At 28.4% G+C, this 15,409-nt stretch overlaps 1 protein-coding gene across 1 annotated transcript; it reads right to left on the bottom strand.

Moving 5' to 3' along the window:
• Window positions 1-621: 621 nt before the first annotated feature.
• LOC145842329 (protein Wnt-10a-like) lies at window positions 622-13,060 on the bottom strand. Its single transcript, XM_082949754.1, has 8 exons — window positions 12,904-13,060; window positions 9,687-9,846; window positions 7,675-7,792; window positions 4,692-4,840; window positions 4,321-4,515; window positions 3,813-3,967; window positions 1,369-1,503; window positions 622-1,143 (listed from the first exon to the last, which is right to left on the bottom strand). Exons 1-8 carry the CDS (start codon window positions 12,939-12,941, stop codon window positions 963-965), a joined length of 1,131 nt encoding a protein of 376 aa, XP_082805880.1. The 5' UTR covers window positions 12,942-13,060; the 3' UTR covers window positions 622-962.
• Between the last annotated feature and the right edge of the window lie 2,349 nt (window positions 13,061-15,409).

Genomic DNA, 15,409 nt, shown 5'->3' with positions numbered 1-15,409 from the left:
GGTTAAATATTCAGTTGAAACAACTTTTTTTGTTAAACTGAACAGTTTTAAAGCACAAGTTGCAATTTAAAGTGGGCTCATGGTCGCTTTTAAAATATATTTTTGTTGATTCCTTTGAAGTTTAAGTGCAGAAAATCTAGTTGCTTTACTTTGACTACTATTAGAATTTAATAATAAATGTTTTAAACTTCAATCAGTTAGTTTAAACATTTGTAAGGATGTTTATTATTAGATTTTAATTTAAAGGCAAGCATATATTTTTTTTTACTAGATAATTTTGCTTAACTTAGACGTGTTCATTCTAAATACTTACTAATACATGAAATATTTTTCAAAAAACAAAATAGAGTTTTAAAGTTAAAATTTTTTTTTTTACATTTACCTTAATACTTAATGAGGAACCAAAACATTAAAAAAACCTTTGTTTCATTGCTGTAAAGGTCAAGTAGATCAGTATACTGTACAATCGAAGCACATATAGCTATAATAAATAATTCGCAACAACAGTCGATTTACAAAGCTAATGTAGCTAAAATTTATTTTTATGCAAATGCGATAAAAACGGTCGTAGGAAAAAAAGCAGCAGATATGATTATCAAAACTTTGCTAATAAAAAAAGATAAAAAACAAAAAAAATAGTCAATAGTATCAGTTTAAAAAAGCTTTTTGTTTCAAATTTAAAACACGTCTTTTTTTTACTAAAACCAGGGTTAATTTCAAATAAATAGGTTACAGAAAAGTTAAAAAATGTTTGATGATTGTGTGTGTATCTTGCGCCAAAGGCTGAAACAAAAAAGTTGCCGGAATGGACCAATCGATCTCCAGTTTGAAAAAATAAAAATTTTAAATAACAACTTATAGAGTTCTTGTCCGACCCTACAATCTTGCTCCTTCAACTTTCCACCAGCCTCGCTTTGAAGAGCCCAGCAACGGATTCTTTTTTTCTTTTTTTTTTTTGCAACTCAGTTACAGACACTGTGCTCCATGGTGGTCGAGCAGTTCTGGCACGTGATTATGCAGCACCACTGGAACTTGCAGTTGCAGTCTTCGAATTTTGTCTCGGTTTTCGTCTTGTACTCTCGCTTGCAGCACATGTTATCGCAGTTCTCCGGTCGGTCGGCCGGCGCCGTGGCGTTGCAGTTTCTGTTGGTTTGATAAGTACGTTCCTTGTTAGTTGTTAGAAAGCCATGTTTAAGTTTGGCTGAAAAATGACTTAAAAACAGCTTAAACAAAACTAAAGTTGTCAATTTAAATTGTTAAAACAGTACAGGTTTTATAACACTTTTTTCTTTATGTACACTTAGCTCTGATTTGTAAGCAGTTTGAAATTTATTAGATGCACTCATAAAAACACATGAGTGTTGAAACCTGCTAGTTGTTCCTTTCAAGCCGAGGTAAGGATCGGGATTGCAGAAGTTTGGCGACTTTTCAGTGAAGATCATATCATCATCAGAATAGTTGTCCTTCAGCACTTGATTGCGATCTTTCCTGCGGCTTCTGCCCCTTTAAAGTTAAAACGACATGATTGCTGCTGGCATGTAAGTTCTCACTACTTATTAAATACTTTCAAAAAAAACTCTGTTAAATTTCACTGCAATTTTAAAAAACATTACTTTAAGTTAAACTTTAGTAAAAATAACTTAGTTTTTTTCTATGAAAATCTCCTTCAACTTAAAAAAGTTTTTAAAGTTTGTGGTAAAATGCCTAATATAAAAAAAAAAAGGTATTTTAAACTAATTCTATAACATACATTAAAGTTATTTCAACACATTTCAGTTAAAATATTTTCTTGAATTAACATACTTGTTATTAAGCTCTATCTAATTTGTTAGGATAGAAATTAATGAACTTGTACAGAAAAAAAAAAGCAAGTTATAGGTTTTAATCAAAAAATAATGAAGATTTATGAATTTTGATAGCATTAGCTGGACTTTTTTGTTTGGTTTTTACCTACAATTTTTAGAAAAATTTTCAGTTTGCTGTTTTATTGTGTTTATATTTTTTTAGTTCTTACTTATTATAAAAATAAAAATTCTAAAAATAGAGGAAAATTGACTCTGACTAGTATCTAAAAGTCTAATATTAAATGGTAAGAGTTGTAATTTTGTATATTGATATTTAAGAATTTAGCTTAAATTTAGGTAGTTTTTACTTTTTTTGTTTACGGTTATTTTTCATTAGTTATATTCAATTAAAATTTAATTTTCATCCTGTATTTTTACGTTACTTTCGGCGAGTTAAAAAAAATTGTAATAATAAGAACCCCAGGTAAACTATTGGTTTTTGATATAATATTTGTAATCAAAAATAAATTTGACGGCTAAAGTAATTCAAGCCCACCACCAAGTAAAAAAAATTAAACATAGAATATTAAAATTTCAAAGCTTAGTTATAATTTAGTAAATATAAAATAAAACTAGTTCTAAGCTATAGATATTTTTGACAATGAACAATTTTTTAAGTTTATTCAAAAACATGTACAATTACACTAAAATATGAAACTTTTTTATAGTTGCTTTCGACAAGTTATAAAGTTCTACTTAAAATTGTATTAAATTAAAAATGTGGTATTTTGTAGTTAATCCAATGTCAAAAACATAGATGTTTTTTTATTAAAATAATATGTACTTTTCACACATTTTTCTATATTTAGAAAAGTTTGTTTTACCAACAATTTTTTAATTTAGTGTTATAAAATTAATTGGTACCGAACTCATTTAGAAAGCAGCTATTGTTTATGGGACTAAGGCAGGGAATAAAAAAATCATTTGTAGAAAAAAAGTTACAACATACAATATTTTTACACATTCAATTTTTTTTTCGTGAACCAAACAATAGTTCATTGTGCGGTTTTCAGAATTTCCATACCTTTTTGCGAGCGTTTTTAGCGATATGATTATTGTAAATAGCCAAACTATCAACATGGGCTTTCATACCGACCTTGCCGCTTTCCAACCTCTAATCCGATAAAACGGAAGTTAATTTAATTTTCGCATTGTTTCAACGCCACTACCTTGTACAAAGTTCACATTAAGGCTCTGTTGTTTTGGTGGCGGCTTAGCGGCCGAGGATTGCCTACATTGTAGATTAGCATACATTATGAAATATTTATACGAGTGGCTTGAAATGCTTTTAAACATGTATTGTGAATAGTATAACAAACTAGCTTAAGTAAAAATAAAAAAAGGTTAAACAAAAAAAAAAAAGCTTTAAATACAAAACAACGACATAAGTTTTTATAGGAAAATGATATAGCAGATATTTTACTTTTTTGTTTAAGCCGGGTAAAGGAAACAAGTTTAACGTCCAATTGAACTTAAACAATATTTAAGGAATTTTGGTCTTTATGCCTGGTCTTTATTTTGGCATTAAAACTTAATTCTTCATCTACTAACGTCTTATGGTTTAATTTTACTAGTTTAAAACAACTTCGTCATTCTTAGTTAATTACTTATAATAATAAAATTTTATTAATATAATAAACATTTAACACTTTTTACTGGGTAAATCTGAATAGTGCATAATCTGTATACCATGTCAAAAAATACAGAAATTTTAGACTTAACCTTTGTTTTACGTAGAATGAAAAAATAGTTAGACTACAAAAAGGGAAAACACTAAAGCTCACTTTTAAGTTTTGCGTCCAAAACTAAAAAAGTACAATAGAAAGTGCAACAAGTGTCATATAGGCTTATGTAAGTTTTTTTTTTTTTTACCTCACCATGCGCTCATTTATGTAGTCTATTTTGCACACTTAAACAGCGAAAAAAACTAATTCTAATCCAAATCAAACATGCAAATATTCAACTAACGTTTTTTCGTACACGTAAACCGCGTTGTGGTACTTGCTCTTGAGCTTTGCGGCGACCTTTTTGAAATCGGGCGTCGACTGCCAGCAAGTTTGGGCCGTGCACGTTCCGGAGGACCCGTGGCACTTGCAGTTGCTCTTCATGCTATCGGAAACAGTCTGGAAGGTTATAGAATCGTAAAACTGACGCCGTAACAAAGCAACACAAACATAACGCGATGCGAGATAATGCAATACAGGGTTTCCAACATTGGGCATAAGCTGCAAAGGCGGGGAGAGGGGTCGATAAGGCTACTATTTTAAAACTACACTAGATATTCTGGAGGTGATTTTGAATACGAAAAAAAGGTCTTAGGCGTATTTAAGATTATTTTTTTGAGAAATGTTATTGAAGAGGGCCATATTTATTTTTTGTTTAAACTAGGACCTTATTAAAATAAATCTAGAAACCCTGATGTAATGAGCTAAATCATTAAAGTCTTGATCACGTGGTAAGTTTTTCGGCCACTCACCTTGCGGCCGACTCTGTTGTTGTGCCACCTCATCGTGCCGATGGCGTCGTCACGGTGATGCCTGTGGTTGGTGTCGAGGAAGTTGGCGGCGAAGTCGATGCCGTAGTTGATGTTGTGGTCGCAGTAGTTCGGAATCATCCCGCTCGCAGTTCCGTTCGGCTGTTGCGCTTCGTTCGCGTGGTTACCACGATGCTTCTGTTTTTTTTTTTATATTAAAAACTGAGTAAGGTACTTTGTGATAATGATGGTAACATAAACAACCTAAAAGGTGTGTTAATTTTTTTCTACCATTAAAGTCAAAAATAACTTTGAGTCTTTTCATATCGTTAATAAAAAAACACACTATAGTCCAAGCAGGCACAAATGTTCACCTTGTGAAAATTTTTTCTCTGTGCGGCGCTCATCGGCTTGTTCATCAGACACTCGCACGTGCTTATCATGTTCAACCCACACGCTAGCGCCACCGCGTGAGTGACCCCAGCCGACGCCAGGGCGAACGAAAACGCCGTTTCCTTGTAACCTGTCAGGATTTTTTATTATTAATATCTAAAAATTATAATAAACATATATGTTTTATATTAACTTATATTCAGTTAAATTAAGTAAACTAAACTTGTATATATTCTAACTTAATTTATAACAGTTGCTAAATGCACTCGTACAAACATTGTCACCCCAACTGGTATTTAATACGTTTTTAATTGACCAGACTACAACGAAACATGGTTAACCTAAATTTTTCAAAAAACCCGTTGCGCGTTGACGCACATACACGATGGTTACAACGTTAAAGTTTATATATTAAATAAAACAATACTTTTAATAGACGATTTCGTGAGAAGCCGATCACGAATTTGCAAAGTGAAAAAACACTTCAAATAGCTGAGATGTGATTCACTGACACGGTTTAGGAGTAAAAATTAACAAATTAGTCATATCCATTGGAATGTTGGGATGATGTCAAAGTAATCGTGAAACTTTTTAAGGTAACCAGCTGAACAAACAGTTTGTGTTAAACTTTTATGCAAACAGTTCGATTCATATGTTAAAAAATTAGAACTTGAACTTCATTAATAATAAAGATATTTAATTAAAACTGTTATTCATAACGAAATATTAATTTTTGGAATTTTTTCTAAATTTGTTGTTGTATAAAAACAGTTTTTTTTTTGTGATAAAATATAAGTGTTTTGTTACGATTACTACCAATAAATCAATGTAGTAAATAAAATTAACTGAGTTTCAAAGCTAAATTTTAATAATTATGCTAGTGTTAATCAATAACTGTTGTGCTTAACAATCTGAGATAATTAGACTGATATTTTTTTAATAGAAAACTATCAGGAGTATAGAAATAATTCGTTGAACTTAGAACAACAAATTTATACTACATGTTCATACCTAAAAATTAAACAAAAACAACAAAGTGACTTAAAAGTTGGCTGAATATAACAAGCTTCCCTTAAAATATTTTCAAATTGAAATAAAACACTTTAAATTTCCAAAAAAAAAAGAAAGTCACGGCAGACGTGCAAAAATAAATTACGAGCTAAAAATAGCCGCCCGCACGCTACATAAATTATGGCTGGATTTTAATTTGCAAACTCACATCAGCCGGGCTAATTTTCGCGCATTAACGGGGCTGGCACTAGCTTAAACGGCAGCTTATCCCGTCCAGATTGTCACTTTGCAACCGACAGCGAACCGCTCGCGCTCAAATTAAACCGGCCAGATTGGCCGCCCTGACAACTCGCTTTCGGCTTTTTGTCAATCAAAAAAAAAATTCCCGCCTCTGCATGCGTGCCACCGTCGGCAGCGAGTTAAATGGGATAATTTGGAGCGAGGAAGCCGCGGCGGTCGTGTATCAACAAGCGAAATTATCACGCGAGCACGTTGAAAGCGGGCTCTTCACACATAGCGAGCGCTGCAAACCGCACAAACTTTCGAGCTACATCTCGACGAAATCAATTAATAAGGGTTTTGTTGTGTGTTTATTTTTAGCAGCCTTCCATTGAGAGGCATTACGTAAAGACAGATAGCTGCTCTCTCTCGGCTCAGCACAAAATGATCATTGTGCTGCTGCGATTGTTTGTGAGTTTAGATATTTTTTTTCACGTGCTGAAACAATTTTGACACAGCAGACGTGTGTAATGAAAACTACCGACAGCTCTGAACGGAAAAGTCATTAAGCGCGCAATTTACAAAGATCGAATTATGATAATGTTGTACCTTGAATGAGTACTGTTTTGTTTTTGTATATTATTAAATGTTTTGCAATGTCTGGAACTGTGGCCTATATTTCAAATTATTCCGTGCTAGGCACAGCCGTTGGTGAAACACATGTGTTTTTCGAAAAATATGTTTTTGCGTTACAAGATTAAATTAGAGAACAAATAATTCGTCTGATTTTTTATAAAGTTTTTAAGTTTGAAAAATTGAAGTTTAAACGTTTATTTATTTTTTCTTTGTAGTTTTAAACTAAAATTTCTATAATAGATACATAAAATACATAAATATTCATAAAAAATTATTTAAAAGAACAGTATTTACTTAAAAAAAAATTATTTAACTTTTTTCTTGTTCAACTCATTTCAAATTTATTGTAAAACCATAACCAAAAATAAAGTATAGCTGTGTTAGCAACTGTTTAGTGATATTTGTCTAAAGTAGCTGTAAAGACTCTAAAAATAATATATTAGTACTACTTGCTTACAAATTTAGCTTCATGGGGACTTAATAAATTAAGATGATACGAGAGTGTTAGTTTATAGGAAAAGTTTTTTTTTTACAATGCTTACATAAATTTTGTTTTTATACGCAGTTCTTAACTTAGAAATTGTAGAACTAATAAAGCATTTAGCAGCAGTAACCTGCATCGCGTAACTTATACAACAGATAGAAATCTTCTAGTTCAAGATCCAAAAGCACAAACTCAAAGCGCTTAATTAAACCAGATCAAGTTCATTGCAAGTATATCGTTTGAACGTGGGTTATTTGCAGCAAGGATGCGCAGACAAGTTGATATGCTTTATGGAGAAACGGCGTTTGTCTAGCTGCTGCTATATTAAGTTAATTTGTCATTGGTGAGATACGTCCGTATTATTTTGATTGCGGCTACTAGCTGAGGCACATCTTATTTGTAAACTACTCATCATTTTAAATAATAAGCATATTTAATTTAGATTATGCTTTTAACTTCTTATTTGATTTTTAAAGCTGAAGTTAGGCTTTAAACTTTAACAATTTTGAAGTAAAAATAACAATTTTTTGATGAGCTAAGCTAATTACGTATAAACGAACGTTTTATGTATTACAATTATTATATAAAGCAAATTTTCAACTTTGTTTGATTACCTCTATTCAGAAATGGAGAGTTAAATGGTATTATTCCATCTTTCGTACCTAAAACTTTACAATCCCATTTTTCGTTTTTAAATTGAAGTTGACATTCATGAATAGCTCTTTTCATTCCCTATAAATTATAATTCAATTAAAAATAGTAACAATGTTAAATTAAAAGCCATTAACATCTTGTTAAAAAAAAAAATAGTTTTTTACCTGAGCTTACAAATGTGCTGTATACATAAAGGATATTGATTTTATTTAAAGAGCGTTCTAAACTTACAATACACAAAAAGTACTTATGAACAGATTTTAAAAGTTTTTAATTAAAAGAAACCACGTTTTAATACGTTTTATCTAGTACATTTAATATGTTGATTCATTTTAGAAAGTTTCAACCTTATGTTTCAACTACAGTACACTACCGCTTAAGTACGCAAATTGAACCCGACCAAAAAGTGCGTACTTAGCACGGGTAGTGCGTACTTTTTGACGATATAGTATAATATGAAATTTAGTTGTTTGTTTTCTTTCTTACAACTAGCCACCAAATAATTAAGCCAAATAAACAAGTCATTTATTTTAAATAACATTTAAAACATAATTCTAATTTGCAAATTTTTTAATAGATTTTAAAATGATTTATTTTTTCTATAAAAAGCTTCTGCATAATTAATACATACATTTAATATAGAAAGTCAATGTCAGTCAATGATTTTAAAAAAATATTAAGCTACATTTTGTTTTGTTAGAGGGAAAGTACAAAACTACTTTGTGTTTACCAAACATTTTCAAAACATCAATGTATGTACATTTAAATTAAATTACGACTTAACTATTTTGTATATGTAGGTTTTTTTAACTTTGTCGTCTAGATTTATTTATTTTATAGCATTACAGCTCAAATATCATTATTCTTTTTACTTTTCTGCAACCACTACATAAGTATATAGTTTATTAACATTTAATAACAGGACTGTCTCAATCTCAGGCCACTTGGCCTACTCAGGATTACTCACCCTAGTTTAAAAGTTAACAAAGTATCAGGCTAACTCAGCAGGTTGGCCATTCTACCTGGAAACATAAAATAATCTGGAGAAACTTGATGATTGAAAATTTAGGCAAAAAAACTGGAATTTCTTGAAGTTCTAGTATAACATCCTTTACTTTGTCTTTCTGGATAAGTGCGTACTTAAGGCGTGATGCGTACCAAAAAAAGTGCGTACTTAAGCGGTAGTATACTGTATAAGTTTTAACCTCTCATTACTACTTAATAAAAGTAATAACATTCAGTGTAATTTATTGAATCTGTAGAAAACTTTGTTTTACTTGTAATAGTTTTATATCAAAATGCATCCAAAAATCTTCAAAAAATGTAGAAAATAACAAGAGGGCTAATTATAAATATGTTAGGTTTTAAATTAATTTGTTTTTTACTTATAGATGTACAGTAAAAAGCTAAGTAGTTTTAAGTTTTTTCAATTAATTTTTTATCAAATTTTATTTGAAACTTTTATTAGAAGTTTACTATCTTTTTATTTTTGTATATTAAATTATAATATGAAAAATGACAATTAATTAAACTAATATTTATTAAAATTAAATTTATATTTAAATAACTAATATTTTTTAAAATAATTAAAAGTAAATTTTACATGCTAAGTAGTTTGATATGTTGATATTACACTATAGTAAAAAAGAACTATAAAAAATAATTAAAAGCTCTAAAGCTAAAGCTGACTATGAGTTTATAAATCTCGGAAAGAATATAAGTATAGTATTTAGAATTCATATCCATACGTCTATAAAAAAGATTGACTAAAGAATAATTATACAAGTAATAGCCTAAAGCAAGGCAATGCTAAAAATAAACAATTAAATATTTAGTAAGCCTAGACTGAAAAACAAATACACTAAAAAAAAATTTTTTGCAGTACAAAGCATAACTTCTGTACTACTCAACGCGACAAACTCCTTAAGTTAGTTCTTATTTAAAAAAAAAAACAGAAAGCTGTAGAAGCTACCTGTAGCGCCGAGGCGACCGCGTGGACGTTCTTCTGGCACATGAGGTTCTGGTGCTCGCTCAAGCTCGGCGTGTTCCCGCACACCGTGTGCGCGTTCACGTGCAGGCCCTCGCCGACGCCTCCCCGGAGTATCTGCTGGTCGCCACTGCATGACCCGACGCTGTAGCAGTTTTAAAGTTGAAAATTTACCTAGTTTGGCAGAAAGTCGATATAACAGTATAGCCGAATCAAAGCTTTTTTAGCGTAAAAATTAAACGTTAACGTTTTTGGAATTTGTCGTTACTTTTGTTACCAGACAGTTGAGGTTGTTTATGGAAAATAATAAAAAAAAAACTTTTATTAAGTTCATAATACGTTCACGCTTAACAGTAAAACACAATTAGAATACTTTTGGTAACAGAAAAAAAAATACAATGTTTTTTTAAAGATGAAGATGAAAACAGTTTATTGAGTATTTGCATGACTTTGTGAAAAGTTTTTGAACTTTTGGAAAAAAGTTTATTCAAGTTTTTTAACATAGTTTAGAATCTAAACTTTAGATGGATTAAAAACAAAAACAAAATACTTTAAATTTATGAACTGCTTAATGGAATCTAAAATTTATAACGGTATTAAACGAACTATTTATTTAAAGTTTAATATATTTGTTTTTATGTGTTAATTAGTGGAAAATGAAAGCTGTGCAGTTTAGCTGATTAGTTACTAAATTACATAATATAATATATAGTTAGCAGAGTTTTTTAACAAATACGAGTTTTATTAGTTGAACAAAAAGTAGCTGACAGCAGTGTGGTAAAATAATAATTTTACTAGCTCAAAGCAAACGAATAAATGTAAATATTGATACCTTATAATATTAAATAAAGTTATGAGGTATTAATAATTAGTGAATTAATTTCTAAAAATCTCGTTTTTCTAAAAAGAATTATAATTTTGTATAACATTATTTGTCATTAATCTAAATAGTTATGTAAATAAGTATCATAACATAGTTGTCTTTACATAAAAACAATAATTTCTTAAAATAGACTGTAAAAAATAAACTTTTGTTTCTAAAGTTTAAGTATATTTTACTAGATAAAAAAACATATATAAAGTAAATGTTTTACGCATTTTATATTCATGTGCAAAAAATATAACATTTAAAGTTCTTCTTATTCGAATATTAACTATCGGCTACCAAATATCCTTGTGCTTACACAATAAAAAAACAGCTAAAGTACTTTCACCAACTAGTACAAACTAATAATTGTGCAACATAACACCATAAACATTCAATTCCATTAATTTCAGCGAGTTTGTATGAATTCACTTAGAACAGGACAATCTGATACAAAATTATTGGTTTTCAAACTAATTTGCGGTCAAAAAGTATTTTTTATTCTAAATTTAGTAAAAAAAACATCTGCAAACAGAGATTGGTACACTCAATGTTAAAACACTCACGATAAAAACTTTTCAGAGTGAAATTAAAAATTAAGTTTTTACAAAATATTTTAGTAAATTACATGCGATTTATGCATAAAACAGTTATTAAAACTACAAAATGAATAGTTTTCAAAAGATTTTTACAAGTAGAAACAAAAAGAAACTTTTTGTTTATCCTAAACAGTAAAAGATTATCACTAAGCTTATTTATACAAAACTGTACGGTTAGCTGATTACACAAAAATACAAAAAAAAAAAAACTGAAGAACTTTGTATACTAACTTAAAATGCTTTTATAAAAGCCTCCTTTTTTTTGAGAAAAATAAAGTTTTTCATTTGGTGTTTTAAATTTATAAGAAATTATAAACTTTTGCTAACTGGTAAAAAGGTGCTGTATTTCTTTAAAGTTAATTACAACGATAAAACTTTAAAAACAGTGAGATTAATAGTTTTATGATAAAGACAGAGATTTAAGAATATTAATTTAAACAACTTCTAACATTTATTAGTAAAATGTAGTCAATTAAAACTGAATTTTAAACTTTTATTTTCTTTTGTTTTTATTTTTTTGTTTGGACATATTTTGCTAAAGTAATTATTTTAAATCATTTAGAACACGTAAAGTTTTAAGACTAGAGACTGGTGTATCAAAATTTATGTTTAAAGGGTAAGTAATTTTTTCTTTTAAATTGTAAATACTATAACTATGAAAAAATAAGCTTAAAACCAGTTAAATAAAAACAAGTTAGGTAAATAAAGTAGCACTTGGTATAAATTATAATTTAAAACTTTTTAGCCAGTATTTTATTTCCTTTAAAACTGCTTGACAACCAATATTTCATCAACAGCTGACAAAAGATACAAAATTAAGAAATTTAGAACTATTTTTTGTCAAACAAAGTTATAAGAAAAAATAACAACTACTAATGTTTGTCCTAAAATATTAAAAGTTAAACATAACAAGAAAGTTTTTACTTGTAGAATATTCTAACTTATTAAGTAAAAATTTAAAATGTGGTGTTTTTTCAACATTTATACATAGTAAGGAGATTTAAATATCTACCATTTACACCTAAAGTTTGGCAAGCTTATCAAGGTTATCAAATTAGAAACTTGTTAAATTTTAAGTTTAAAGAATATGATTTTTGTAAATATTTTAGTAATTAAACAAATTAGCATATCATTTTTATTTTCACTGTTCTACAGCTATTCATTAATAAAATTAAAAAATATCTATATATAGTTAAATTGACACTGTTTATATAAGCTGTTTCACAAATTACAAAACATTAAAGTACAGAAGTAAAAATATTTGCTTCAACAATCAGCAAATTTACGACACTGTACTTATAAATAAGTGAATAAGTCTAGTGATAAACAAATTCAAAATTTTTAAAAGTTAAAAATAGAATTAATTTGTAAGCTAGATGCAATTTTTTCGTCATACGGATATAAAAAGTATTAGCTTAAGTGTCGATAAAAAGAAATGTATTATCAATCTTAACAACGTCGGTTAATAAAGCTTGTGATTTTTATTGCTTTTATTTACTTTCCAAAACTGTTGCTTTGGCTCGTAATATGATAAAATTAACATTTAATTAGTCCGTAACCGTTCGTAATTGTTTTTTTTTGGAAGTTAAAAAATAGTTTGAAGAGTTGTTTTAGTAAATTTATCGTTATTAGATGCAAGTATTGAATTTTTAATTTACTAAACTGTTGTTAGAAAAGTACTTTTGTTGATATATGATACAAGTTTGTTGTAATTAACAAAAATTGTTTATAAGCTTACCTCCAGATTATGTAAATTAAGTAAGAAATGTATTTCATTCTGGTTTCTTGGATTGAGATTAATAGACGATCTAGTTTTATAAGTTAGTTTTGTTTGACTACACCATTAAAGATAATTATTCTATTTCTATAAGAAGTTTTATAACAGGTGTTGAAAAATATTTAAGTACCTAAAAAAATAAATTATTTAAATTATATTGTTATTTATTAATACAATAAAATGATTTTAGAATAGCCATTTATACTTCATTTTTTAATAAATACTATGTAAGTGTAACTTTGACAAACAGCATATAAAAAAATTATTAGTTATTAAGCTGAACAAGTTTTCTTTAAAAAGTCTAAAAAATATTTAACTGTTTGTCTTTGTTAATACAAGAAAAGTATTAGTGTTTGTCAGTTAAAAAAGCAATATTATACAATTGTTTCAAAGGAACATTTAAAATATAATCTAGATAAAGCTAGAAAATCTTAGTTTCTTACATTAGTTTACTATTAAACTCGTAAGTACTTACAAAAACAAAATGTTTCTGTCTTAGATTTGTTATATAACAAAATAAAAAACCTTTAATAAATACTTTAAACAATATTAAGCAAAAACATGTTAACCTCAACAATTAGAAACAAAAAAAGACTGTAGTTTCGACTCAATTTCATACTATTAACTCTTTAAACTAAGTTAGTTTTACCTACCTGTAGCTGTAAATGTAAAAAATAAGTTTTACTTAGCGAGAAAAAAAAAAAAGTTTGATTTTAATAGCTCAATTACCATAAAGTCGATACTTTTATGTTAATTTTTCTTTTTGATGATACTTATCTTAATTATCTTTCAACTTTGTTGACTTCTTAGGTTTTCCCATACCGTAATTAACAGGTTTACTAAAGAGTGTTTAACAACAACAGTTAACAAAAAACAGCCAACATCCGCATCTCAGACAACTCAATTTTTTTTTTGTCTATTTGCCTCGATTAACAAAATTACAAATGAATAAACCTTTGGCTTTTGCGTTTAAAACCGGCAAAGTTTTCCGAACAAAACGTTTTTCTTTTTTCATTCTCGCCATGTTTCGCTTTCCAGCGATTTTTCTTTTACTTTCCTGCCTCTCGAGCAAATATGCGGTTTGAAAGACAGCTAATCTTGTTTTGCCAAGTTAATTGCCGCTCTTAAATAACACGCCATCGAGCTCTCGGCCACCACTACTCTTGTAAAAAAAAATCAACACAATCTCTTCAGCCAGCTCGGTTTGTAGCTGCACTTTGTGTGGATTAACAGAGAGCAAATGTGCAGCAAAAACAAAAGGGAGTGAACACACGAACGGTGATGTAATATTAATGCGTTCAATGCGCCCAGACGCTTGACACAGTTTCATCTGAGCCGTCTGTGAACTTTTAGCTCGCTTTTATCAAAGTGCTGACCTTGCAACGCGAGCTCTTTGCTTCAAACAAACTGGCTACACGGTCTTAGTGGATTTTGTTTAATACGTCCTCGGCTCTTGAACCCTTCCTTGTTGCTAAAAAGCGACTTTCTATCTCGACTGCAGTTCATTTTATAATTATTTTTTGAAGCATTTATTAATAATAATAATAAACCTGGTTTTAAATTTGAATTAAATTAAAATTTGAATTTAAAATTGTTATAAAAAAAGTTAAAAGTATAATATAAAAACTAATTTAAACTTAGGTAAAATGAACAGTTCAAAAATAAAAACGTTAAGTTTTATAATTGTTAAAAAAAACAAAACAACTTCAAAATAAACATTTTAAACTATATTTATAAATTCATTTATAAAATTAGCAAAGGCTAAAAATGAAACTATCTTTATTTTAAATGATACAAACTAGCACTTAAGTTTCTACTTTACAAACAAAGTTGTACTCTATTCATGTATGTTTTGAGAAACCACTATATTGTTTATCTTACTAGTTTAAACTTATAAAGCTTCTTAATTTTGATAGAAATACTCTTTTAATCAAAATGTTTTCATCATTACTTTTAGATAAGATTGTGCATCATCTTTTTATTTATTTGGAAACGGTTTGTTAACTTTTTAAAAATTTGTTGTCTTTATATCAAGATTACTAAAAAAAGTCATAAAAGCTTTTGTCTAAAACCCAGTGTTTTTTGTTTTTTATAAAAAACTTAAGTAATTGATAAACAAAAACTATTCGCTTGTTTCTCAATTTTTATTTATTAAATTGAGCTAAGTATTTTTGTTCAAATATTGTGAAAACATACTAAAATAATTGTAAAATAAAGAACAGTTGAAGAAAATTTCTTACTTAAAAAAATCAGTACAGTGTTTAAAAAGTTCTACTTACATTCATTATAATTGTAAACTTTGAATCAAACTTAAAAAAAAACGAATTTTTGACTTTTTATTATATAGAATTATTTATATATTTATTTACAATTATTGACAAGGAAATACTTTGCTCAATTTAAAAAATAAAGAACAAGAAAAAAACGAGTGATAACTATTTAAAGTTCAATTTTAGTTTTTTAAGAC

Source organism: Thalia democratica, chromosome 8, assembly GCF_965202585.1.
Source record: "Thalia democratica chromosome 8, ktThaDemo2.hap1.1, whole genome shotgun sequence".
Classification (NCBI taxonomy): domain Eukaryota; kingdom Metazoa; phylum Chordata; class Thaliacea; order Salpida; family Salpidae; genus Thalia; species Thalia democratica.
This window is presented reverse-complemented; position numbering and strand designations above follow the sequence as displayed.